General features: G+C 36.9%; 2 protein-coding genes across 8 annotated transcripts in view; one reads left to right on the top strand and one right to left on the bottom strand.

The window, feature by feature from the left end:
• Positions 1-20,371, top strand: part of CROT (carnitine O-octanoyltransferase) — a 47,751-nt gene extending 27,380 nt beyond the window's left edge. For all 3 annotated transcript variants that reach the window (XM_082692381.1, XM_082692379.1, XM_082692380.1), the window contains 8 exons: positions 1,787-1,870; positions 1,950-2,057; positions 2,720-2,850; positions 13,059-13,182; positions 14,341-14,419; positions 14,509-14,602; positions 14,727-14,846; positions 19,471-20,371. In XM_082692381.1, coding sequence (XP_082548507.1) covers positions 1,787-1,870; positions 1,950-2,057; positions 2,720-2,850; positions 13,059-13,182; positions 14,341-14,419; positions 14,509-14,602; positions 14,727-14,846; positions 19,471-19,591 — 861 coding nt within the window. In that variant the 3' untranslated portion in view covers positions 19,592-20,371. The remainder of the gene's footprint in view (positions 1-1,786; positions 1,871-1,949; positions 2,058-2,719; positions 2,851-13,058; positions 13,183-14,340; positions 14,420-14,508; positions 14,603-14,726; positions 14,847-19,470) is intronic.
• A 2,824-nt stretch (positions 20,372-23,195) lies between these two features.
• The window catches only part of ABCB4 (ATP binding cassette subfamily B member 4), a 65,308-nt gene continuing 61,828 nt past the window's right edge, over positions 23,196-26,675 (bottom strand). For all 5 annotated transcript variants that reach the window (XM_082692373.1, XM_082692372.1, XM_082692374.1 and 2 more), the window contains 2 exons: positions 23,862-24,008; positions 23,196-23,449 (listed from right to left, as the gene is read on the bottom strand). In XM_082692373.1, coding sequence (XP_082548499.1) covers positions 23,243-23,449; positions 23,862-24,008 — 354 coding nt within the window. In that variant the 3' untranslated portion in view covers positions 23,196-23,242. The remainder of the gene's footprint in view (positions 23,450-23,861; positions 24,009-26,675) is intronic.

Genomic DNA, 26,675 nt, shown 5'->3' with positions numbered 1-26,675 from the left:
TTCAGGTGTGAGCAGTATATTATATAGTGTAAAAGTTGGTCTGTTCTAAATGCAATGCCATGTTGCTGCTCTGTTCCATTGGTGTTTAAATATGTACTTTCGTGATCACAGTGGTTAATTACATTTTCCTCTTGGGATTTAAAATCCGGGGTCAACTATTTTGTCTTCTCTATCTAAGGTTTATTATTGGGCTTTGTGACGAGCACATAGGAAGCATGTAATAAAGAGTTAAAGACTAAAAGCAGTTACTGATTATTGCTGTGGTCTACGTTCTGTAGGAAGCACTTTATAAGCATTATGAAGATCATTTGTTACACCAACTATATGATTATTAGTCCCACTAACAGATGAGGATTAAGTAACTTAAGAATTAAGTAACTTCAACAGTTGCACAACAGTTGAATGGTAGTGTGTGGACACAGGATTGAAGCTCTATTCCTAGAAAGTATGTTACACATAATGTCTCCATATAAATAAAAAAAAGGGAAAAAAAGCTAAATGAACAAAACATCAGGAAAGCATATGAAGTTTTCATATTTCCTAAATTTTCTTTAAAAATTGATATTTAGCTTTCCACCATGTGGTGGGTAGGTAGAATTACCAATCAGAGATACTTTTATCCTTTAACCTTGCTCTTTCTTACTGGGTCCAGTAAAAGAATTAGAAATTAATTATACTGTTTCAAATGAAACAATATGTTTCATCTGCAAATTCTTTGTAAAATTTTTAGATGCAGTTAGAAAATGGACTTGTCAATGACCTGTGAGTGTCATTATTGTATCAAAGGACAGGTGGGTTGAGTTGCTCATGCATCTACTTCAGACCTCCCTCAAGAGTCTTTTCTGATGCTGTAGCTGCTATCTAGTTGGTAACAGTATTCATACTATATTTCTAGGCTCCACTGGGCTATGAGATAGGTCAACAGATCTCTGTAATATTAGGGTGATACTCAAGACACTTAATTTACTCCTCTGAATGTGGACGCAGATGTGCTAGTCCATATCTTAAGCCTTCCTTCTTTCTCTCCAAGGCTGGTAGTCCCACATTCAGTTCATGAATGGTAACTGTTTAATGTAAAGTGATAGGAGTAACATAGAGGGGAAAAAACTGATGGAATCGTCGCCAAAGGACATGGAGAAAAGAAAGCAAAAATTTGTCCTCCAGAATAAATGATGGAAAAGTTCACTAGTTGAAGTTCCTTCCTCTCAATATAGCTGTTAAATCTCTAATACCCCTATAACTCGGCCCATCTTTCCAGTATTCCTTAAACATTGAGAAATATTTCTGCTGCATCTAAACACTCTTGTAGACATAAACACAAACTGATTATACTTTTTAATGCTCACCTAGTGGCCTGTCTTTACTGATAAAGTTCATACAGTGCTCAATTTAGCCTTCAAAAAGTCTGTCATCCTCCTTTGCTTTTTGCACAGTGCTCTTCAAATTTCAGAATGTCTTAGCATTGCACACATACACCTGCTTTCATTTCCAGTTTAAATCATGGTTATTTTCTCTAGATAGTTCATGGTTGCTTTACTTACACCCCTCCCATTACCTCAAGATCCCTCATTAGGTGCTTCCAACTTTAAGTATTTGTTCCTTTACAGCAAATAAAAGACAGCAGTCACTTGCTGTGCCGTAGGATTTCTCTGTCCTTTGGTGAGGCATTTGAATTCTGTACTTCAGTATGTATTAAGATTGGAGGGGAGGGAAATTGAAAATAAAATATTGGGTCACGTTTTAAGTTGACATAAAGTATTCAAAATCTTGTGTATTTTCATTTTAGCATGCTCCTTTTGATGGAATGGTTATGGTAAACATCAGCCATTATATTAATGAGAAAGTTTTTGAGAATGAAGGAAGATGGAAGGTATGTTAGAAAAAAATTTTCATTTTTTTTCTTAATAGTTTTTTGATTTAATATTTTAAAGTTTTTTCCCTGTTTTCAGGGTTCAGAAAAAGTACGGGATATATCACTTCCAGAGGAACTTGTTTTCACTGTGGATGATAAAATACTAAACGATATAAATCAAGCTAAAGCCCAATTTCTCAAGCAGGTAGATTTTTTAAACTTTTTTTTCTTAGATACTAAGGCTTTTCTTTCAACTACCACATATAAAAATTGGGTCATCATCTGAGCATGACAACATAAAACAATTTATTTATTTATTTTTAAAGAGAGAGAACAAGCATGGTGGTAGGGCTGGTGGCAGAGGGAGAGGGGGACTGAGAATCTCAAGCAGACTCCCCACTGAACCCAGACTAATATGGGGCTCAGTCTCATGACCCTTCATCATGACTTGGGCTGGAATCAAGAGTCTGATGCTAAACTGACTGGGCCACTCAAGCACCCAAACAACATTAAAACATTTTTTAAAAAAAGATCTTATTTATTTGGCAGAGATACAGTGAGAAAGGCAACACAAGCAGGGGGAGTGGGAGAGGGAGAAGCAGGCTCCCCGCTGAACAGGGAGCCTCATGTAGGGCTCTGTCCCAGGATTCTGGGATCATGACCTCAGCCAAAGGCTGATACTTAACAACTGAGCCACCAAGATGCCCCAACATTAAAACATTTTAAATTGTAGCTTTGATCCTTTAATTTTTTATATGTAATGTTTAATGCAGATGATGATTTGGTTATCTTTGGGGTATTCTTCTTAGCTGATTTTTCACTTTTCCCATTTTTATTTATTTATTTGTTTGTTTGTTTGTTTGTTAGGCATCCGATCTGCAGATTGTGGTGTATCCCTTTACATCTTTTGGCAAAAACCTAACCAAGAAGAAGCTGCTTCACCCTGATACATTTATTCAGCTTGCACTTCAGCTGGCCTATTATAGACTTTATGGACGGTGAGAACCCTTCATTTTCCATTTTCAGCATCTTGAAGTCCAAGGGTATATCTTTAGCATAGCTATTCCATCCTCATTCCCCAGTGTTTTTCCTGACTTTTTCCGCAAGCAGCGCTGTGTCCTAATTTGGACTTCCATCATCATTGTTTCGGAGTTTTGATGTATGACACTTTCTACAGAGTGTCGACTGTCTTTTAAGAGAGGTTTTACTGTTCTTTGGAATTTAAATCACTTGGTTTCCTTGTAGCCTCTGTTTCCTGATGGGTTTATGATTTTATAAATTATCCTGTTTTGACTAATTTTTAGGATAAGAGAGATGGTGTGTTGTGACTTTCTACATCTTAGGCAGGAGTAGAAGCTCTGTGAACTTGCTTTTTAAATATTAGTCTCAGAATATGTGTCTTTAAATGGGTTTTTAGGTCATTTGAATTTAATATAGTTATCAGTAAGTTTGGGTTTAAGTCTACCATATTGCTCTTTCTTTTCTTTTTAGCATATCCGATTTTTGTTTTTTTATCTTATTTTGAATTCATAGTGTTTTTAAAAAATTGCTCCATTTTATCTCCATTGTCAGATATACTCTTTTATTTTGTTTTTAGTAGTTGCACAGGGTCTATAAAATACATCTTTAATTTACCCAAGTTTACCATCAAGTAACATTTTCCACTTGAAGTGTAACATAAGAACCTTAAAACAGAATGTTTCTCCCATTTTTTATGCTGTTGTTGTATATTATACTTCTATAAAGGTAGTAAGCCTCACAATACACGGTTACTATTGACATTAAGAAGTGGATTATCTTTTTTTCTTGGGGTAAAATGTAAATTAAAAAAACCTTTCCAGGGGCACCTGGGTGGCTCAGTGAGTTAAAGCTTCTGCCTTCAACTCAGGTCATGATCCTAGTGTCCTGGGATCGAGCCCCACATCGGGCTCTCTGCTCTGCAGGGAGCCTGCTTCCTCCTTTTTCTCTCTCTGCCTGCCTCTCTGCCTACTTGTGATCTCTGTCTGTCAAATAAATAAATAAAATCTTAAAAAAACAAAAAAAAGCAACCTTTCCAGTTTAGCCATTAATTACATAATGTAGCATTAATTACATTCTCAGTGTTGTGCAAGCATCACATCTGTCTATTTGCAAGATGATTTCATTGCCTCAAAGAGAGACTATAACCATGAAACAGTAATTTCTAATTTCTCCTATTGTCTCAGCCCCTGGCAATCTCTAATCTACTTTCACTCTCTATGAACTTGCCCATTCTAGATATTTCCTCTAGGTGGAATCATAGGATATTTGTCTTTTTTGTCTCTGATTTATTTAACTTAGGATAATGTTTCCAAGGTTCATTCATATGGTATAATAAGAACTTCATTTTTCTTTATGGCTAAATATTCCACTGTGTAGATACACCACATTTTCTTTATCCATTCATCTGTTGATAGACACTTGGTTTGTTTCCACCTTTTAGCTATTGAAAATAATGCTGTTGTAAACATTCACATACAAGTATCTGAGTCCCTGTTTTAATCTCTTTTGAGTCTATACCTAGGAGTGGGATTGCTGGATTGTGTGATAATTCTTTTTCACTCTTTGAACACCTGCCAAACTATTTTCCACCATGGCTATACATTTTATATTCCCACCAGCAGTTTACAAAGGTTCAAATTAGTCCATATCCTTGCCAACACTTATTTTTTTCATTAAAAAAAATTATAACTATTGGTTTTGAAGTAGTATCTCATTGTGGTTTTTATTTGCATTTCCCTATTGACTAATGAGGTGGTTTATCTTCTCATATGTTGGTTGGCCATTTGCATGGCCAGATGTATATATGTTTGTATATCTTCTCTGGCAAACTGTCTATAGAAGTCCTTTGTGTTTTTGGTAATTGGGTTATCATTTTTTTTTAATTGAATGAGTTTTTTATGTATTCTGAATATGAAACCCTTATCAATACATAATTGGCAAGTACTTTTCTCCCACTCTGTGATTTTTCTTTTCATTCTGTGCATCAAAGGATACCACTATGTTTTTAATTTTGAAGTACAGTTTATCTATTTTTGCTTTTAATTGTAGCCTGTACTTTTATTGTCATATTGAAGGAATCATTGCTAAATCCAGTGTCATAAAGTTTTATTATTATTATTATTATTATTATTGTAAGATTTTATTTATTTATTTGACAGAGAGTGATCTGGAGAGCACAAGCGGGGGAGTGGCAGAGGTAGAGGAAGGAAGCAGGTTTCCGGTGGAGCAGGGAGCCTGATGTGGGCCTTAATCCCAGGAACCTGGGATCATGACCTGAGCCAAAGACTTTTAACCGTCTGAGCCACCCAGGAACCCACCAGTGTCATAAAGTTTTGCCCTTATATTATCTTCCAGGAGGTTTTTTTTTTTTTTTTTTTAAGATTTTATTTATTTATTTGACAGAGAAATCACAAGTAGGCAGAGAGAGAGGGGGAAGCAGGCTCCCTGCCGAGCTGAGAGCCTGATTCAGGGCTCGATCCCAGGACCCTGAGATCATAACCTGAGCCGAAAGCAGAGGCTTAACCCACTGAGGCACCCAGGTGCCCCATTCTTCCTGGAGTTTTATAGCTGTAGCTCTTACTTTAAATCTTTGATGTGTTTTCCTTTTTTATTTATTTATTTTTTATTTATTTATTTTTTTTTGGAGAGCAAGAGCACAAGTGGTTGGAGAGGTGGAGGAGCAGAAGGAGAGGAAGAGAAACAATCTAGAAGTAGACTCCATGCCTAGTGTGGGGCCCAATGCAGGGTTTGATCTCATGACTCTCAGATATGACCTGGGCCAAAATCAGGAGTCAGACACTTAGCCAACTAAGCCATCCAGGCACCTGTCTTTGATGCTATTTGAATTAATTTTTGTGTATAGTGTGTGGTAAAGGTCCAAATTCATTCCTTGACAAGTGGATATCTAATTTTCCTGGCATTGTTTTTTTTTTTTAAGAATTTATTTATTTATTTGACAGAGAGAAATCACAAGTAGGCAGAGAGGCAGGCAGAGAGAGGAGGGAAGCAGGCACCTTGCCTGCAGGGCTCGATCCCAGGACACTGGGATCATGACCCGAGCCGAAGGGAGAGGCCCTAACCCACTGAGCCACCCAGGTGCCCCGTGGCATTATTTTTTTAAGAGACTGTTCATTGAATGGTCTAGATGTTCATGTTTAAAAATAAGTTGATTGTACGTGTAAAGATTTATTTCTGGGCTTTCAGTTCTGTTCATTGGTCTATATGTCTCTTCTTATGTCAGTATCATACTGTTTTGATTATTGTAGCTTTGTAAAAAGTTATGAAATGCAAAAGTGTGTGTTCTTCACCTATGTTCTTTTCAAGATTGTTTTGGCTATTCTTGAAATTCCATATGAACTTTAGGGTTAGTTTTTACATGTTTTTCAGAAATATTGGAGTTTGAATCTCTAGACTCCTTTGGGTAGCATTGTCACCTTAATGATAGTCTCCGATCTAAGAACACAAAGTCCTGCTCCATTTATTTATGCTTTTAAAAATTTCTTTAAACATTGTTTTGTAGTTTCCTGTGTATAGTGTTTTTGCTTCTTTGGTTAAGTTTAAACTTGAGTATTTTATACTTTTTGATGCTATTGTAAGTGGAATTGTTTTCTTAATTTGCTTTTCAGGTCACTTATTGCTAGTGTGTGGAAATGCAGCTTATTTTTGTGTGTTGGTTTTGTGTCTTTAAGCTTTATTGAATTAGTTTATTAGTTCTAATACTCTTGTGGACTTGAGATCAAATAATCTGTCAATAGAGATAGTTCTGCTTTTTTTTTCTTTCTTTTCCTAATTTGTAGGCCTTTTATTTCTTTTGGCTTTAGCACCCCAATAGTATGCTGAATTATCTTTGTCATATTACTTTAGGTGGAAAGTTTTTAGTCTTTCATAATTGAGTATGATGTTAGCTGTGAGTTTTCCATAAATGTTTTTTAACATGTTGAGGAAGTTTCTTTCTATTCCTGGTATATTGAGTGTTTTTATTATGGCAGAGTGTTGAATTTTGTCAAATGCTTTTCTGTGTCAGTTATCCTGTAGGACTTACCCTTCGTTCTATTACTAAGGTGTATTACACTGACTGATTTTCATTTGTTGAACCACCCTTGCATTCTAAGACTATATACCACTTGGGCATGGTGTATTGTCCCTTTAACATGCTGCTGAATTTGGTTTGTTAGTAATTCTAAGATTTTTGCATCTTTATTTATAAAGGGGTATTGGTCTATTGTGTCTTTTTATAATAGCTATATTTTAAAGCTTTTATTTAAATTCCAGTTAGTTAACACAGTGTAATATTAGCGATTTAGCATTTCAGCACTTCCATACAATACCTGGTGCTTATCACAGGTGCACTCCATAATCCCCATCACCTATTTGACCCATCCCCCATGCACATCCCCTCTGGTAATCATCAGTTTGTTCTCTATAGTTAGTCTGTTTCTTGTTTTGCCTTATTCTCTCCCCACCACCTGACCCTTTGCTTGTTGGTTTTGTTTCTTAAATTCTACGTATGAATGAAATCCTATGGTATTTGTCTTTCTCTGACTGACTTTGCTTAGTTAGCATAGTACTCTATTGTTTCAACTATATCATTGCAGATGGCAAGATTTCATTCTTTTTTATGGCTGAGTAATCTACACACACTATATCTTATTTACCTATTCATCACTCAATGGACATTTTATCTGTTTCCATAATTTGACTTTTATAGATAATACTGCTGTAAACATTGGGGGGTATGTGCCCCCTTGAATCACTATGTTTATGTCCTCTGTATAAATACCCAGTCATGCGATTGCTAGGTTGTAGGATAGTTCTATTTTTAACTTTTTGAGGAAACTCCATACTGTTTTCCAGAGTGGCTGCAGCAGTTTGCATCACCAACAGTGCCAAAGACTTTTCTTTCTCTACATTCTCACCAATACCTATAAAACCCACAGTTTGTTTCTGAGTCCAGAGTCTCTCATGGTTTGTCTCCCCCTCCAGTTTCCCCTAACTCACTTCCCCTCTCCATCTCTCCATCTCCCAATGTCCTCTGTGTTATTCCTTAATGCTTCACAAGTAAGTGAAACCATAGGATAATTGACTTTCTCAGCCATAAAAAAGAATGAAATCTTGCCATCTGTAATGATATGGATGAAACAATAGAGTACTATGCTAAGCAAAGTCAGTCAGAGAAAGACAAATACCATAGGATTTCATTCATATGTAGAATTTAAGAAACAAAACCAACAAGCAAAGGGTCAGCATAATCTCCTCCACTCCCGTCCATGTTGATACAAAAGTTGGGTATTCATCCTTTCTGATAGAGGCATAATACTCCATAGTATATATGGACCATATCTTCTTTATCCATTCATCTTTTTTTTTTATTTAAGATTTTATTTATTTATTTGACAGAGAGAGAGATCACAAGCAGGCAGAGAAGCAGGCAGAGAGCAAGGAGGAAGCAGGCTCCCCACCAAGCACAGAGCCCAATGTGGGTCTTGATCCCAGGACTCTGGGATCATGACCTGAGCCAATGGCAGAGGCTTTAACCCACTGAGCCACTCAGGTGCCCCTCCATTCATCTTTTGAAGGGCATCTTGCCTCTTTCCACAGTTTGGCAACTGTGGCCATTGCTGCTATGAACATTGGGGTATAGATAGCCCTACTTTTCACTACATCTGTATCTTTGGGGCAAATACCCAAAAATGCAATTGCAGGGTCATAGGGTAGCTCTATTTTTAATTTTTTGAGGAATCTCCACACTATTTTCCAAAGTGGTTATATCAACTTATATTCCCACCAACAGTGTAAGAGGGTTCCCCTTTCTCTACATCCTCTCCAACACTTGTTTCCTGTCCTGTTAATTTTGGCCATTCTAACTGGTGTAAGGTGGTATCTCAATGTGGTTTTGATTTGAATTTCCCTGATGGCTAATGATGAAAACTTTTTTTCGTGTGTCTGTTAGCCGTTTGTATGTCTTCTTTGGAGAAGTGTCGTTCATGTCTTATGCCCATTTTTTGACATGATATGTTTTTTGGGTGTTGATTTTGAGGTGTTCTTTTTGGATCTTGGACATCAGCTCTTGTCTGTAGTGTTATTTGCGAATATCTTCTACCATTCCTTGGTTGCCTCTTTGTTTTGTTGACTGTTTTGTTTGCTGTGCAGAAACTTTTGATCTTGATGAAGTCCCAAAAGTTCATTTTCACTTTTGTTTCCTTTGCCTTTGGGGACATGTCTTGAGAGAATTTTCTGTGGCCGAAGATCCTCCAGGATTTTGATAGATTCCTACCTCACATTGAGGTCTTTATTCCATTTCAAGTTTATCTTTGTGTATGGTGTAAGGGAATGGTCGAGTTTCATTCTTCTATACTTAGCTCTCCAATTTTTCCAGCACCATTTATTGAAGAGACTTTTTTCCACCATATATTTTTTCCTGCTTTGTCAAAGATTATTTGACCATAGAGTTGAGGGTCCGTATCTGGGCTCTCTACTCTGTTCCACTGGTCAATGTGTCTGTTTTTGTGCCAGTACCATGCTGTCTTGGTGATCACAGCTTTGTAGTCAAGCTTGAAATCAGGCAATGTGATGCCCCCAGTTTTGTTTTTCAACAATTCAAGGTCCCTTAGCAATTCAGGGTCTCTTCTGGTTCCATATAAATTTTAGGATTGTTTGTTCCAGCTCTTTGAAAAATACTGGTGGAATTTTGAAATATAGATTGCTCTAGGCAGTACAGATATTTTAACAATGTTTATTCTTCTGATCCATGAGCATAAAATGCTCTTCCATCTTTTGTGCCTTCTTCATTTTCTTTCATGAGTGATCTGTTGTTCCTTGAGTACAGATCCTTTACCTCTTTGGTTAGGTTTCTTCCCAGATATCTTACAGTTCTTGGTGCTATAGTAAATGGAATCAATTCTCTAATTTCCCTTTCTATGTTTTCATTGTTAGTGTTGTCTTTGTTTTTGGTAGGAGGGTAATGCTGGCTTCCCTTTGAGTTAGGAAATGTTCCTTCCTTTTTAGTTTTTTGGAGGAATTTGAAAAGGATTGGTGTTCATTTTTTAAGTCTTAGAATTCATTGATGAAGTTACGTGATCTAGGACTTCTGTTTGTGGGGAGGTTGTTGAGTACACATTCATTTCCTTACTTGAAGTAGGTTCAGATTTTTTTTTCCCTTGAGTCAGAATATGTCTGTTTAATCTAGGTTATCCAGTTTATTGGTTTACAGTTGTTCATAGGATTCCCTTAAAATCCTTTTTATTTCTGTAAACGAGGTAATGCCCTCTCTTTCATAACTAATTTTAGTAATTGGAGTTTTTACCCTTTTTTTTCTTAATCATTGTAGCTAAATGTTGTCAGTTTTATTTACCTTTTCAAAGTATCAAGTTCAGTTAACTTTCTCTAATTTTTAATTTATGGTTATTTCCAATCTTAATTATTTTCTTCCTTTTGCTGGCTCTGGGTCTACTCTGCTCTCCTTTTTTCCAGTTCCTTAAGGTGTGCCCTTAGTCTGTTGATTTGTAGGGGCTTCTTACCCCACAATGCAGGTATTTACAGCTATAAACTTCCCTTTGAGCACTTTTCATTCTATAAGGTTTGGTAGGTTGCGTTTTCATTTTCACTCATCTCAAGGCGTTTTCTAATTTCCCTTGTGATTTCTCCCTTTCCCAATTTGTTGTTTATGACTTGTTGGAGGTCTTCATATTTGTGAATCTTCCAGTTGTTGTTCTGTTATGATTTTTGGCTTCATTTCATTGTCACTGAAAGAGATACTGTTTATCATTACAGTATTTTTAAATTTATTGAGGCTTGTTTTGTCGCCTACTCACTGGTCTTTCCTGGAGAGTGTTCCATGTGCACTTGAGAAGAATTGGTATTCTACTGTTTGGAATGTCTCTTAGGTCTGGTTATTGATACTATTGTTCAAGTTCTGTTTCCTTATTTATCGCCTGTCTACATGGGCTATCTCAGTTATCAAAAGTTCGATATTAAAGTCTCCAGCTGCCATTGGAGAGTTGTCTAGTTGTCTCTTCAATTCTTCCAGTATTTGCTTTGTATGTTTTAGGGCTCTTTTTAGGTGCATATATTTTTTATAATTGTTATGTCTTCTTGATGAATTAAGCCTTTCATTAATTTATAGTGTTCTGTTTGCCTCTTAACTCTTGGCTTAAAAGCTCTTTTGTCTGATAATAACATAGCCACTCCAGCTCTTGTACTTATTATTTTTAGGGAATATCTATTTTTGTCCTTTTACTTTTAACCTCTTAATATCTTTTTATCTACAGTGAATATAAGATACTAGATGATGGGTTTTTTTTAATCCATTCTGTCAATCCCTGCCTTTGATTGAATAGTTTATTTACATTTAAAATAGTTACTGATAAATATTTCCTTATACCTCCTAGCTCTGTTTTCTGTAGGTCTTATTTGGTTTTTGTTTCTAAACTCTTCTACTACCTCTTTTTTATTTGTTTGATTTTTTTTTTTTTTTTTTTTTTTTACAGTGTACCATTTTGGTTCCCTTCTTTTTCTTTACATTTTTAATCTATTCACGATTACTTGGAGAATACAATTCATATTTAATATTTGTAACAACCTCATTGAATAATAGTTTTAGTAGTATACAAAACTCTGCTTCTGTACATCTCTGTACTCTATTTTGTTAATGATTACATTGATACAGGTTTATATTATTGTTTTATGCATTTGCCTTTTAAATGAAAGAAAAATAACTATTAAACATGTTGCTCTGTCTCCCATGTTCTCCATAAACTTGGAGTTAGATCTAGAGACTTGAGACTAAGAATCAGGTATTTTTATTATTTTTTATGACAGTACATCAAGTAATTAACGTCATTTGTTTTCTGTTTCATCCTGTTGAGACTGAGTGGATTTGTAAGCCAATGTCCATTATAAAGTTTCCTCCCTGAGTTTTTTACCTAATGGTTTTAGTAGGCATTGCTGATCATAACCAAGATATATTATTTTGTTAGAGGTTACAGTGCAGTGATATTTTTACTTACTGCTTTTATTTTTAATCTTTTTTTTTTAAAGAATGTAAGTGTTAAGTTTTTATTTACACTTTCTCCTCTTCATACTTGAAAAGGATACTATTTCAGCTCAGGGAGATAGCCTTATAGATACACTGGGCGGAAGAGGCTTAGTAATTCTGTTTGAGCCTTCTTAATGCCCATGTTCACATTTTTTCCTCTCACTCCATTTGATCTCTTTAACTCTGGATTCCAACTACCAGAAATAATAATGTTTCATAAGTAAGAGAGCTCTATATCTAAAATTGTTTACATCATTCTTCAACTCAGGAATAACAGTCGTCACTGTGGGGAACTTCTTAGAGAATGCTTTTACTTAATCCTGTAGTGATTCATGTAGTACATGAAGGAACTAAAGGCCAGGGACTCGGTATTATCTATTGCTGTGTAACAGTTATCACAAACTCATTTGGCATAAGACAGTAAATGTTATTTCATATTTTCTGTCACACAAGAACCCAGGTGCAGGCTTCCTGGGTGCGTCTACCTTCAAGTTTCCTGAAGTCATAGTTAGAGTGTCATTCAGCTCTCTTCTCCTTTGAAGGTGTTCCTCAGAGGGGATCTGCTTCCAAGCTCACTTGTGATTATTAGCGGAGATCACTTCCTTCCAGGCTATTTTCCAGAGGCAGCCCTCAGTTTCTCATCCTCTGGGCCTTTCTGTAGGGCACCTTCCAGTGAGGCAGCCTGCTTTCTTCATACTAAGGAAGTGAGAGTGCTTCAGATCTCTCTTTGTAACCTAATTTCAAAAGTGACATCCCATCACTTTTGTCCTGCTCTTTTCATTAGGAGCAAATTACAAGTCCATCTCACACTCAGACTGAGGAGTAACACAGTATTACTACCAAGAGTCAGGGATCACTGGGGGTGCTTCTTAGAGGCTACCTACCACAGATGCACTGCGGTATAGAACCTGACCACAGCCGAGCCTTGGAAGGAGGGAAGCCGTGGTGTCCCAGACCCTGTAGATCAGAGTATTTTTTTACTCTTTGATTATTGAAAGTAGTGTCTTGGTTACTGAAAGTCACAGCAGTGGTCTGTAGTGTAGAACTTAGTCTCTGACCAAAGCCAGCTTTATTAAGTCAGGTTTTTTGGTAATAATATTTGAGTATTTTCTTTGTTATGATACTTTCTTTTATTTTCATTTTTTCTTGTAGCCCTGGCAGCTGCTATGAGACAGCTACGACAAGGTGCTTTTATCATGGCCGTACAGAGACTATGCGCTCGTGTACTATAGAAGCGCTCCAGTGGTGTCAGTCCATGCAGGATCCTTCTACTGGTGTGAGTATTGAAAAGTTATTATTTACTTGTTTACAGGAATCTTAGTCCTTGAATAACCAACTTCTTTGCTTCAGTTCCCCTGGATCAGTAAAATCGTTTCAGATATTTGACCCTCAGGTGTTTAAAGCATGCATTCACTGTATATACTTGGAAAGAATATGAAACAGGAAAGACCTGAGAACAAGCTCAGTTGTGTCACTTTCTGGGCAAAGTATCTTTGATACCATGAATATTTTACTATTCCTGATCTATCTTTAGGATAACACCAGTGAAGTACAGACTATCCTAAAGTGCCTTAAAAAGACGCTGTTCCTTGATATGGTTGAAAGGTTTTGAAATCACAGATTCTTGTTTTCATGTATTAGAACCAGAACAGTTATGTTTTGCTTTATACTTCTTTTTTTTTTTTTTTTTAAGATTTTATTTATTTATTTGACAGAGAGAAATCACAAGTAGGCAGAGAGGCAGGCAGAGAGAGAGAGGGAAGCAGGCTCCCTGCTGAGCAGAGAGCCCGATGCGGGACTCGATCCCAGGACCCTGAGATCATGACCTGAGCTGAAGGCAGCGGCTTAACTCACTGAGCCACCCAGGCACCCCCCCCCCCTTTTTTTTTTTAAAGCAGTCTCTATACCTAGTGTGGGGCTTGAACTCACAACCCTGGGTTAAGAGTCACATGCCTTACCAACTAAGCCAGCCAGGCGCCCCTGTACTTTTTTTTTTTAATCCATTTAGACAATAGGGTGGTTCCCTTCCACTGCTGTTTTGGTATTGTATTTGTTATTTAGTTTTGATAGACAAGGTTATATATATGTTCATTTATTTTAATAGCATAGAACTATTTCATTATCATTTTGAACAGCTCTGTATTTTGAAATCATAGTTGCTTCTGTCTTTACACTTATGAATATCACTTCGATGTTGCCCACAAGTTTCTATTTTCCTTCCTTAGAAAGAAATAATCAAGATGAAGGACGATAGAGGAAAGAAAAGGTAGTAGAAGAAGTAAGGAAAATATGTAGAAACCTGTGTCTCAGCATCTTCATAGAAATCTTTTCTCTTTCAGATTTCTCAAATTATGTTTAATCATGTTGAATTCAGGGTTTTTAAAATTTGGTTTCTGTATAGTTTACTGAAGTATTGTCTTGATTTTTAACACAGCTTCTTGAGAGGCAGCAGAAGATGTTACAAGCTTTTGCAAAACATAATAAAATGATGAAAGATTTTTCAGCTGGAAAAGGTACTTATATTGGAATTATTCTGACTTTAAAAAATTCTCTCATGTTGAAACATTTTTTTTCTATCTTCATACTTCTGGTTTCATTGCAGGATTTGACCGTCATCTTTTAGGGCTTTTACTCATAGCAAAAGAAGAAGGTCTTCCTGTTCCAGAACTCTTTACAGACCCTCTTTTCTCCAAAAGGTAATATGATACAGTGTTTTATAATTTGATCCATCAGTTCCTTTTTTCTGAAGGTTAAAAGCTCTTTAGAAGTGATGAAAGTTTCTGTAAGCCTAGTAAAATAACCTCTCTTTATGCCACACAGTGGAGGAGGTGGAAACTTTGTTCTCTCAACAAGTCTGATTGGTTATTTTAAAATCCAGGGAGTGGCAGTTCCCATGGTCCACAATGGCTATGGATTTTTCTACCATATCAGAGATGACAGGTAAGGCTTTTAGGCATTTAATGTGTGTTTGTTTCTCTGTCCAGTTTTTGGGACACTTGGCAAATCAGTCCTTTAGATGTTTTGTGCAGAACACCATTTAAGGTTGACTCAGTGACATACCATCATCATTCTCAAAACCCAGTACACATTTTAGCATATTTGTTCCACCCAACATGTTTTATGCTAAGTTCAGATAAAATTTGATTGCCTATAAATATGTGGTGGTTCATATAGTCATAGATAGTACTAATGTGACCAAAATAAAGGTTGGTAAATTAATTTATATTAAAAAAAAAAAAGAATGTTTTACCAATTCCTATACATTTCATTTGTGTTGTATGAGGTTTATGGAAAGAGTGAGAAAGAAAATGCTATAACCTAGTAGGTGGAGAGCCAGGTAATATGAAATTAGCAGAAAGGCTTGGGAGGTCCTCATTCACATAGTCTGGCCGTCTCCTCTCAGAGGTCTTTGGTAGCTTGGGGGCCTTTATAAAAAATAAAGTGGCTACATCTAGCCCAGTGAATAGATGATAGGTGCAGTTAGAATATAAAAAATTAGAATGATCATATGTAGACATATTTCAATGTGTAATGTTTTTATACTTTACATTTTTGAAAGAGCTTACAGTCAGTGTTATTGTTCAAAATTTTATTATCGGTCTCCATGTCAGATGTCACCTGTGCATGGCGTGTTATACCAGTGTTACCTGTATTTGTTAGCATCTACATCCTAAATGATCCATTCCTATAATATTCAGTTTATGTACATTAATGTACAAATTAAAGGGTAAATTACAGAGGTTAAACATAGATCTTACTCTTTTTTTTGTAATAAAGGGTCAAAGATGTAAAATCATCATCAGGCACAGAGAATAAGCATTCTATCATATTTCACATCTGGATGCTGTATTGCGCACACGGACAGGAGCTCCAGCCAGACACACTTCAGCTGTCTGACTTGAGAAAAAGTCCTGATCCTGGGGCAGAACTTACAGTCACTCATTCACGAAGTAGGTAGTGAGAACCTGTTTTTTACATACTGAGGACACAAGACAGACAAGATTTCCCTTTTAAAGATTTTGGTTTTTTACTCGGGAAAAGAGACAAAAGCAAACAAGCAAGATAACTAGTGAAGAATGCTGCGAAGGGAATAAGCAAGTTGGTAAGGTGATAGAGACAAACTGTGGGCGGGAGTGGAGCATTGCTTCATTTAGTGTGGTCAGAGAGGGCCAGCGGAGCAGAGATGTTGAGGAGAGGGAATGAACCACATGAATAACCAGGAATACAGCTCTCCAGACTTTGATTGCTGCCAGCTGTCTCCAGTGCCACCTGCCAGGCTGAGCCACTGCCTTCTCCCACGTAGGTTGTTGCAACAGGTTCTCCTGCGGCCTTCCTGCTTCAGCCCTTCCTTCCCTTTAGAACACTGTCTACACAAAACCCTTTGATGCCCTTTTAAAAATGCCCTTCTGCTCAAAATCCTCCAAGAGTTTCTTATTTCACTCACAGTAAAATCCAAAGGCCTCCTACGAGATCCTGCGTGATCAGGCTGTCATTCACCACTCTGACCTTACGTTCTACAGTGCTCCTCCTGTTTCACTCCACTCCAGACACTTTTGTTTTCTTGTACCTTGAATATAGCAAGCAGGCTCCCTCCACATGGCATTTGCAGTTACGATTTTCTCTGTCTCCTACTGTTCCTTGAAATATATATAAGTAGCTTGGGGGCCTTTACTTCATGCAGGTATTTGCTTAAAATTTGCTACCATCTGGGAGGCCTCCTCTGATGATCTGTAATAGCACTCCCCGCCTCCCGCACCTGCTACATTTTCTTTGTAACAGGACCATCCAGTGGGTATACATATTTGTTGGTATAGCAATCTTTCTTCCTTTCCTAGAATATAAACCCATAAGAACAGGGTTTTTGATTTGTTTATTGCTGTTTCCTCACCTTTGTAACCATGCCTTGTAAATAATACATGTTTTCACCATGATTTTGTTGCTGAACATAATTATATGGTCCTCAGTTAGGACGTGGCCTGACATTTATAAGGAACAGAAAGAGGCATTATGGCTATAAATCAGCAATTAAGTTGCAGCAGTGGGGGTTGGTAGAAGAAGTTGAAGAGAGGTAGGTACAAGCTGCATCTTGGAGGACAGTATTTTCAACTCTGAGTGCACATTAGAAGCACCTAGAAAGCTCTAAAAATACTTCTTTTGGAAACACTGATTTGTTTGGGGTGGTCAGTTGATAATAGGGCCTTGTGAGATGGTAAGGAGTGGAGATTTTCTCCTAAGGATAATGGGAGCATTTTACCAGCTTTTAAGCATGAAATGTATAAGGGACTTGCATGTATAAGGGACTTTTGGCTCTTACATGAAATATAAATAAGGTGAAAAGTAACAGGAGCAAGAATGAGATGAGAGAACTCAGCATAAACGATAAGTTGGACAAGGCAGGAGGTAATGAAGGTGGAGAGAAGTGGAGGGATTTGAGAGCAACTTTTTGGAGGTGACTTAACTGATGAATTAGTGATTTCGATGGTAGCATTTACTGGAATGGAGAAAATTAGGGGAGGACTATGATTGGGGCATGTTAGGGTAGAATTTTGTTTTATACATGTTGATTTTGTTTCATCTAATAAGGAAGGTATTATCTTCATATATGAGAGGATGTGTCAGTAGGCATATGGTTAACATGACTGTGAACTCACAAAAGAGATCAGGGCTAGAGTTACACATTTATAAGTCATTACAATGAATACATAAAAAATAGTTTCCAAATGAAATACATGGAAACTATCTGGAAAGCTTTTTCATTCATTGTTAAACTTGAGAATTGTATGTCTTTACAGAAAATTGGTTTATTTTTGAAATAGCATTTTATTTTAAATGTACTGCATGCTTATAAAAATCAGTAAAAAAAGGAAAAAGAACAGAGTCATCTACAATTAAAAGACAAAAACTGTTGGAATGTTTCTAATCTACAATGCATATAGTATATAATTTCTAAAAATTTGGATCACATTTTAAATATTTTAGTGTCCTTTTTGGGAAATTCACTTCCACTTAACATTATTTCAAGCAACTTCCACTGCCGTTAAATATGCTTTGAGTTGTTTGTTTTGTTTTTGTTTTTGTTTTTTAAGATTTTACTTATTTGACAGACAGTGAAAGAGGGAATAGAAGCAGGGGGAGTGGTAGAGGGAGAAGGAGACTTCCTGCTGAGGAGGGAGCCCAATGAGCATCTCAATCCCAGCACCGTGGAATCATGACCTCGGCCAAAGGCAGAGGCTTAACAACTGAGCCACGCAGGCGCCCCATACTTTGAGATGTTTTAGTGGTTGAATAATGTTTCACAGATTTCCATAATTTATGTAACTCTCCCTATTTTCAGTTTTTCATCATTACAAATAATGTGTAATCGTATATACTCATTTCATCACATCGTTGCAAACTCTAGGCATTATAAATCATTGTTGACCGGGTCTATAGGCAAAAATAACATAATTTGAATGCTTACAAAGCGAATTTTCTCTTAATTGACATCTGTGTACATTCTTTTGTAAACTGCATATAGAAAAGCTTTCCATGATTTAGAAATATAACTGAATTTTAAGAAATTTCAATACTTAAATACCAGTTGTTAATCATTGCAAAGAAATATATTTAGATGTTGCTAAATATTTGAGAATTGTATGCACAGTATAGTTGGAAAATGATGGGTGGTCATGAATCACTAGATGAAAACAAGACAGAACTTTCTTTGGGTTCCTGTATACATTTCAGCAAATGTAATCCAAACACTGGTTTCATCATTATACACTGGGCCAGAGCATGTTTTTATTTCATTCTGCTTAATCAAAAGCACATGATGAAGTTTTAATTTATTGTATTTTTTAATGATGTGAACATTGAATGATTGTCCACAAGCTTTACATTCTGCAACAGCATTTTGATTTTAATTTATGCTTAATGCATTTTGCTATAAAAATCTGAGTGTCTGGAAAGGGGAAGGCTAGTTTCAAGAGAGTTTGAACTGCCACGTAGGGGATTGTTGTTGTTGTTATTATTATTATTTTAAATGAGGAGAATATAGAGGGAGGTGACTTATCCCAAGAGAGTTTCTGTCTGGCTTTTCTAGAAATATCTTTCCTCTCCTTTTACACTTTCTCTAATTTTTTCTTTCTTGAGCTGTCTTCAAGCACTATATTCTTTAAAAATAGTCTCATTGCAGACAGTGGCGTGAATTCACCCTCAAACTTATTACATTAGGAAATGTTAGGAAGGTTTTTTGTTGTTATTTTGGAAGAGGTGGGTGGGTTGTTTGAACACACTAATACCTTACTCCAGAGCACGCTTTGATCTCTGGCCAATTTTTTGTTTTCTTTTGTCCTTACTCTCCAGTCACACAGTATATTAGGTATTCCTAGCATTATGTATACATACGGCTTTACCCTTCAGTTGTGTCCAGTAACATTCACCTAATGTCAGTAAGAATTCACACTTGATAAGTGAATAACTAGATGGAGTAAAGCTCATGGCTATATTTGTCATCAGCATTTGGAACCTCTTTGTGTTGTGATTTTTGTGTAGTCCTCACTGACTTTTTCTTTGTTCTTCACAGGTTTGTTGTGGCTTGTTCAGCCTGGAAATCATGTCCAGAGACTGATGCAGAAAAGCTAGTTCTGCTGGTGTTTCAGGCTTTCCATGATATGATGCAGCTGATGAACACTGCTCATCTTTAGAGACTAAACATTTATTTAGCATTTATAAAAATATTAAGTGGGGTATGGAGAATGGGTTGGTGGTGTGATAGGAAGGAATATTAAAGGAAACTTGTTAAATGTAGAAATTAGTAGAATCATGCTCTCTAAATTTATTATAACATAGGAAGAAAAATATTTTTAAGCTTCTTCTGATGCAGTAGCAATGCAAATTGATATAATGAAATATAGAACTATGCAAAAGCTGAAGATAAGTCTCAACAATGCAAATCTACAAATTTTAATAATGCAAGTCTTAGAAGGATTTTTGTTGGTTACCTATATAGGTTATAAATCCTGTCTCTGAACATCATTATAGGGTCTGCCAAGCACTTTAACATTGCCTACTTGCCAAAGGGTATGGAATACATGATTAGATGTTAACTTCCCTGAAATCATTGCCTTCCACATTCACCACAGAGATACAAGCCTACTATGTTTGATGGGAAAGACACTACAATTGAATGATCCTCTAAAAGTAGACTTAGTGTTGGAAGAATTAGAAGAAATTAGAAGAATTAGAGCAAGGTTTATACTCCGAAGCACACACAGAAAAACCTAACAAAATTCATTATAATATATTGTACTTAGGTTTTTGAATATAAAATTAAAGCACTTATTTTTAGGTTTTTGAATATAAAATTAAAGCACTTATTTTAAAAATTAGAGTTAGTGACTTGAAGATTACTGAATCAAATTCTCAGGATTTTACAAGTTTTCCCCCTGCTTTTCAAAATAGAAAATAAAGTTTTCAATCATGTAGCTTCTTGTTTGGTGTTTGGATAAAGAATCTACTCCTGGGGCGCCTGCGTGGCTCAGTAGGTTAAGCCTCTGCCTGTGGTTCAGGTCATGATCTCAGGGCCTTGGGATTGAGCCCTGCATCGAGCTCTCGGATCAGAGGGGAGCCTGCTTCCTCTCTCTCTCTGCCTCCCTCTCTGCCTACTTGTGCTCTCTGTCAAATAAATAAATTTTTTAAAAAATCTACTCCTGTTTGACCTTATAATACTTTCTGATCTAAGTTATGTATTACTGTGTAAAAAAAAACTACCTGAAACTTAACTGTCTTAAATCAATTTATTATTTCTCATGGTTGTATCAGTTGATTGTGCCCAGATGGATTGTTGTTCTGGTTTTGCTGTAGTTTATTTATGCAGCTGCATTCCTGAGCGTGCTGGGCTAAGGCTGTAAAGTTGGAGATAACTCCCCCCGCTGCCTGGGGACTTGGCACCTGGGACTCTGTCCACGTGCTCTCTGATGATTCAGTATTCTAGCCTTGACTTAGGTACTTGGCAGCAGGAGTGTTCCAAAAGGGAAAGGGAGCATCTGCAAGGCCTCATGAGGCCTATCCCCTGAAGTCCTAAGATATTACTTACTTTGCATTTTATTGGTGAAATGTTGCAACGGCAGTCTAGATTCAAGGAGTGGCGGCAAAATGTCATTTCTTGTTATGAGAAACTGCAGAGTCATTTTGTAAATGTACATAAGTAGACGCATTTACTGAGGGCTGTTTTTTTAATTTTTTTATAAACATATAATGTATTATTAGCCCCAGGGGTACAGGTATATGAATCACCAGGTATATACACACTTCACAGCATTCACTATAGCACATACCCTCCCCAATGTCCATAACCTCACCACCCTCTCTCTACCCACCTCCCCCCAGCCACCCTGTTTGTTTTGAGATTAAGAGTTTTATGGTTTGTCTCCCTCCGGATCCCATCTTGTTTCATTTATTCTTTTCCTACCCCTCAAACCCCCTACATTGCATCTCTACTTCCTCATATCAGGGAGATCATATGATAGTTGCCTTTCTCCGGTTGACTTATTTCGTTCAGCATAATACCCTCTAGTTCCATCCACATCGTCGCAAGTGGCAAGATTTCATTTCTTTTGATGGCTGCCTAATATTCCATTGTATATCTATACCACATCTTCTTTATCCAATCATCTGTTGATGGACATCTAGGTTCTTTCCATAGTTTGGCTATTGTGGACATCGCTGCTATAAACATTCGGGTGCACATGCTGAGGGCTGTTTTTGTAGCAATGTTCTACATTATACCTCCTTTAAATTTTCCTATCTTGTGAATTTGGTAAGACATTTATTACTTTGTGAAAACACTGACTTGGCATCTGTGACATTTGATAAATCCTGAACAGATTTCTTCTTCCCATTCTATACTGTGGACCTTTTTCCTCACTAGTACAGTTTTATAGACTACACTGTGATTGGCTTTTAGAATCATTCAGGTGGTTGTTTTTTTTTTGTTTTGTTTTGTTTTAGATTTTTTATTTATGTATTTGTCAGAGATAGAGGGAGAGAGCGAGTGAGCACAGGCAGACAGAGAGGCAGGCAGAAGCAGAGGGAGAAGCAGGTTCCCTGCCGAGCAAGGAGCCCGATATGGGACGCTGGGATCATGACCCGAGCCGAAGGCAGCTGCTTAACCAACTGAGCCACCCAGGCGTCTCCAGGTGGTTGTTTTTAAATGTCTAAAGACTAGAAAGTGTTCACTTCCTGCAGAGAAATCCTGCAATGATACTTTAACATGCTTCCCTCATCTGCCAGAAGTTGAAAATCATCTGGAATGCTTTTTACAAAGATTTCTGAGCCTCTACCCTGTAGAGTGAGAACTTCCAGAGGTTTTGAGTCACTGAGGTAATGTACCCCTTGTCCCATTCTCTTGGTCAATCTGAAATTTAGTCCATTACACACATGGTTTCATTGAAAACATCTTTGGTAAGATCTGATTTGTTACAGATAAAGGAACTTATTTGGGTAGCTTACTGACCTAAAGAACCTGTGATAGTGGTGAACACTGATGTTGCTTCAGTTATTTATAAAGGAAACAAATGGAAAATTAAGGAAAAACATAATGGTGTGGTTAGCTTCTAAAGGTAACCTAGAATTTGTGTGTGTGTGTGTGTGTGTGTGTGTCTCTATCTAAACATATTCTGGGCAAATTAAGATTACTGTAAAAAGTAATGGAGATGCTATAGAACTTCAGCATTTCATTGTTATTTCTAATGTTTCAAATTGCACTTGATATAAATTTGTATTGCGTTAAAATTTTCAGAGCTATTCAGTGGTATGTGGTTGGTCTTTTTTAATTTTTGTTTTCTCTTCTTTTTGCTTTATGAACAGATGTGTGCCTGTAGTTAGCTTGTATAAAGGCTATCTCGTTTCCTCTTGGACTTTGATGATAAAGCTGGGAATAGTTATTTAAAAAAAAAAAAACAAGCCTCCATTCCCAAAAGAATAATTTAGAAAGTCAGCAAAGGAGATAGTAGGCAGTGGAACAATATATTTTAACTTTCTTCCTCTGAAAACTGTTCCCCAACCATCCTATCATATACCCAACTGTTCAGAACCCTAAGAAGTTTCTCTATGTCTTGATTTCTGTGAGAGCTACAAGCTTATATATCTGAACTTTGCTTTCTCTGTATGCTTCTGGTAACTCAAGAGCTAGGCTGCTGTCTTTATACCTTACAAGGCAGGTTCACTTTTTACTCTTAAATTTCAGATGCTATCGTATCAACATCACATGGGATGTTTTAAATTGATATGGAATAAGATACACCTGTATTTTATGATTTGTAAAAGATTATTTATTTTTAAGATATAACAAGAGTTCATAAGTTCTGTTTCCCATTCTGGACACTGACCATGGAAAAGTAGATGCCTTTCTGAGCCAGCAGCTGTTGATGCGTGCCGTGCTCCTTGACCTTGCCGTTCTGAAACACCACTATTAAGTCTGCGTTCTGGATGGTGGACAGGCGGTGCGCGATCACGATGCAGGTGCGGCCTTCTCTGGCTTTGTCCAGGGCTTCTTGGACAATCTAATGATGAATCAGAACAGAAGCCTTAAAACTTTACCATCAGAGCAAAATGTTACCTTTTCTTATGCATGTGTACTTTTACATGAATGGCATTATAGTCCAGTTAGTTCCTTTTTAGTTATAAAAGTGAATTCTCACACTAAATCACAAGTCCACAGACATATCTTGCTAGTTCCCTTTTATTTTCTAACTTTTCATGATTAATGTGCTAAAAATGTGAAGTATGCAGTTTTGTTTCGTTTTTTTTGGCTTATGAAATAATCATTTTACAAATTTTGGAAAATACTGGGAGGAGTAAAAGTTTTTTACTTCAAAATATAACAGGAAATTTCTATTGACCTTCTTCAGGCTTGAGAGTACTGAGAAACTCCTATTATACAAATTAAATGGAATGTGAGCAGAGAGGCCTCACCTTTTCACTTTCAGTATCCAGGGCGGATGTAGCTTCATCCAACAACAGGATTTGAGGTTGTCTGATGAGGGCTCGAGCAATCGCAATCCTCTGTTTCTGACCTCCTGAGAGCTGAGTTCCCTTATCTCCCACTCTTGTTGCATATTTCTGCAAGTTAGCCGTTAGAGTTAATCAAGTCCTAACCCAGCTACTTAATGTGAAATACTCATATGACCCACATGGAACTCAGTATTTTCTCTTATACCAAAAACTTTCCTTCCTACCCAGAAGGAATTTATAATGCGAGGAGAAAAACTGGTTGTACAGCCTTCAGTATAAGGTCCAGTTTGTACCAAATGAGAGGTATACTCACCATGCTAGGAAACATGAGAAGTGAATAGAAATTATGGAGATAAGGTAGGAAGAGAAAGAGATGCATGAGGAAAGATACCTTTGTACAGAGGTTGGGAAGCTGGATCATGGGAAGAACATTCTCAGGTAAAAAAAAGTATAAAGAGCCAAAAAAGTAAGGACTTATACAGTAATGTGAATTAATTTCCTAAAGTCCACTATCAGCAAAGTTTTTCTATTAATCAAATTCTATCCTTGATTGAAGGCAATAACTACCTTCTTAAGGGTGAGTAAGGCTAACCAAGATGGAGGATTTGAAAGTTTTTAAGTGTGATTGCTAATTATAGCAGAATACAGTTGTAAAATTACTTAATTCAGTAGAACCTTAGAACCTTAGAAGCTAGATGCATACCACAAGATTAATGATCCCTGCCGTCACTTCTGGTGTCTTCAGAACATCTTTGTGGGTGGACTCACCTTTATCAATTACTGAAGAAAATTGTTTGACTGAACTTTTCCTTATTTTCTAAATACATACTGATTTCACTGCACTTTGGCTATGGACATAGCAGCTATAACAAGCTAACAAGGGACAGTTGGGGACCATGGAAACTGTAGAGTATATGTCCTCTCCAAAGGAATAAAATGAAAGATGAAAGAAAAACCTTATACAAAAATGAGCTTAGAATGGATCATGGTCTAAAATGTAAACTCATAAAGCCATAAGAGAAAAAAATAGAGAAAAAATTTTTTAAAGATTTTATCGACTTAACTTGCCAGAGACACAAGAGGGGGGACACAAGCAGGGGGAGTGGAAGAGGGAGAAGCAGGTTCCCCCTGAGCAGGGAACCTGATGCAGGGCTCCATCCTAGGACCCTGGATGATAAACTGAGCCAAAGGTAGACGCTTAACAAGTGAGCCACCTAGGTGGCTTTAGGACCTAGAAGGCATAGGCTAGGCAAAGAATTCTTTTATTGGATACCAAAAGCACAATCTGTAAAAGGAAAAACTGTTATACTGGACTTTATCAAAATTAAAAAGTTTAGCTCTGCATATGACCCCTGTTAAAGGATGAAAAACAAGCTATCAACTGGGACAACGTATTTGCAAACTATGTATCTGACAAAGGACTGATAAATATAAATCTGTCTCAAAATTCAACATTGGAAGAAAATTAGAGAATGGGCAAAAAAAGGTATTTCACTAAAAAGGAAATACAGGTGGCAAGTATATAAAAACATGTACGGGATCTTCTGAGTGGTTTGGTTACTTAAGCATGTGACTCTTGATTTTGGCTCAGATCATGATCTCAGGAGTGTGAGACCAAGCCCTGCTTAGGATTCTCTCTCTCTTCTCCCTTTAATAAAAAATTTAAAGTCATCATATGCCATTAGAAAATCCACCATGAAGAGATTTATCTCACATCTATCAGAATTACAAGAGCAAATGCTGGCAAAGAGGCAAAGAAAGCGTCAATCATACTTACTCTGGTGTAAGAGAATAAGGTAAGCTGACAGAACCACTCTGGAAACCAGGTTGGCAGTTTCTTAAAAAACTAGACATATAATTACCATATGGCCCAGCAATTGAACTTGTAGGCATTTATCCTCGAGAAATAACTCAGGTTCACACTAAAACCTGTGCACACATTATTTACAGCAGCTTTACTTTTAAGAGCCCAAACCTAGAAGCAACCTAAATACACTTCAACAGGTGAATGGTTAACCAAACTGTGGTACAATCCATGTCCTGTAGTCCTAATCGTCCTACTAAAAAGCATGCCACTAAAGAAGAATAAACTGTAGATAAGAAAACTTCAGGGAATTACACTGAATGAAAAAAACCTCACAAGGTTAGATACCGTATGTGTGCTTAATGACATTTTAAAGTAGAAAATTACTGGTGAAATGATAGCCCATCGCTCTTTGTCCTTGAGTGCCCTCCTCCAGGCAAATCTACCACCCTGCTTCTAAGAAGCCTGCAGTTAGTTGTCCTACTCCTTATCTGCTCTTCCCAAAATGACACCAGCGTTTCAACTTGACTTTATTCCCCTCCTCTGGGCAGCCACAAAAAAAAAAAAATAAAATAAAAGTAGAGACTAGTTAGTGGTTGCCAGAGGTTGGGTGGTGTGAGGACAAAAGGGAAGAGGGGTATGTGACTCTAAAGGGGCAATATGAGGGACTGGAGTGGTGATGGATATGTTCTGTATTTTTTTTTTTTTTAATTAAGAATGAAGCTCATAGACTAATCCAAAGAACAACCTTGGGTACAGGACTTGATTGGAGATATTTTTATTGCCTTGGAGAAACACAATACAACCTTGGGTGTATCAATCAGCTTGTTCTGTCACAATTATTAACACCAGTGTGTCCCATCTCCCAAAATGGGGCCTGGCACAGAGTCAGCATTCAGAATCTATTTGTGTATTGGATACATGATCTAATTTTACATTTGCACCGCCAACTCTACTTCAAGTCTCACTTT

The sequence above is a fragment of the Mustela nivalis genome (genome assembly GCF_964662115.1).
Source record: "Mustela nivalis genome assembly, chromosome: 12".
In the NCBI taxonomy this organism is placed as follows: domain Eukaryota; kingdom Metazoa; phylum Chordata; class Mammalia; order Carnivora; family Mustelidae; genus Mustela; species Mustela nivalis.
The sequence above is the reverse complement of the archived record's forward strand: the minus strand, read 5'-3'. Positions and strand labels throughout refer to the sequence as shown.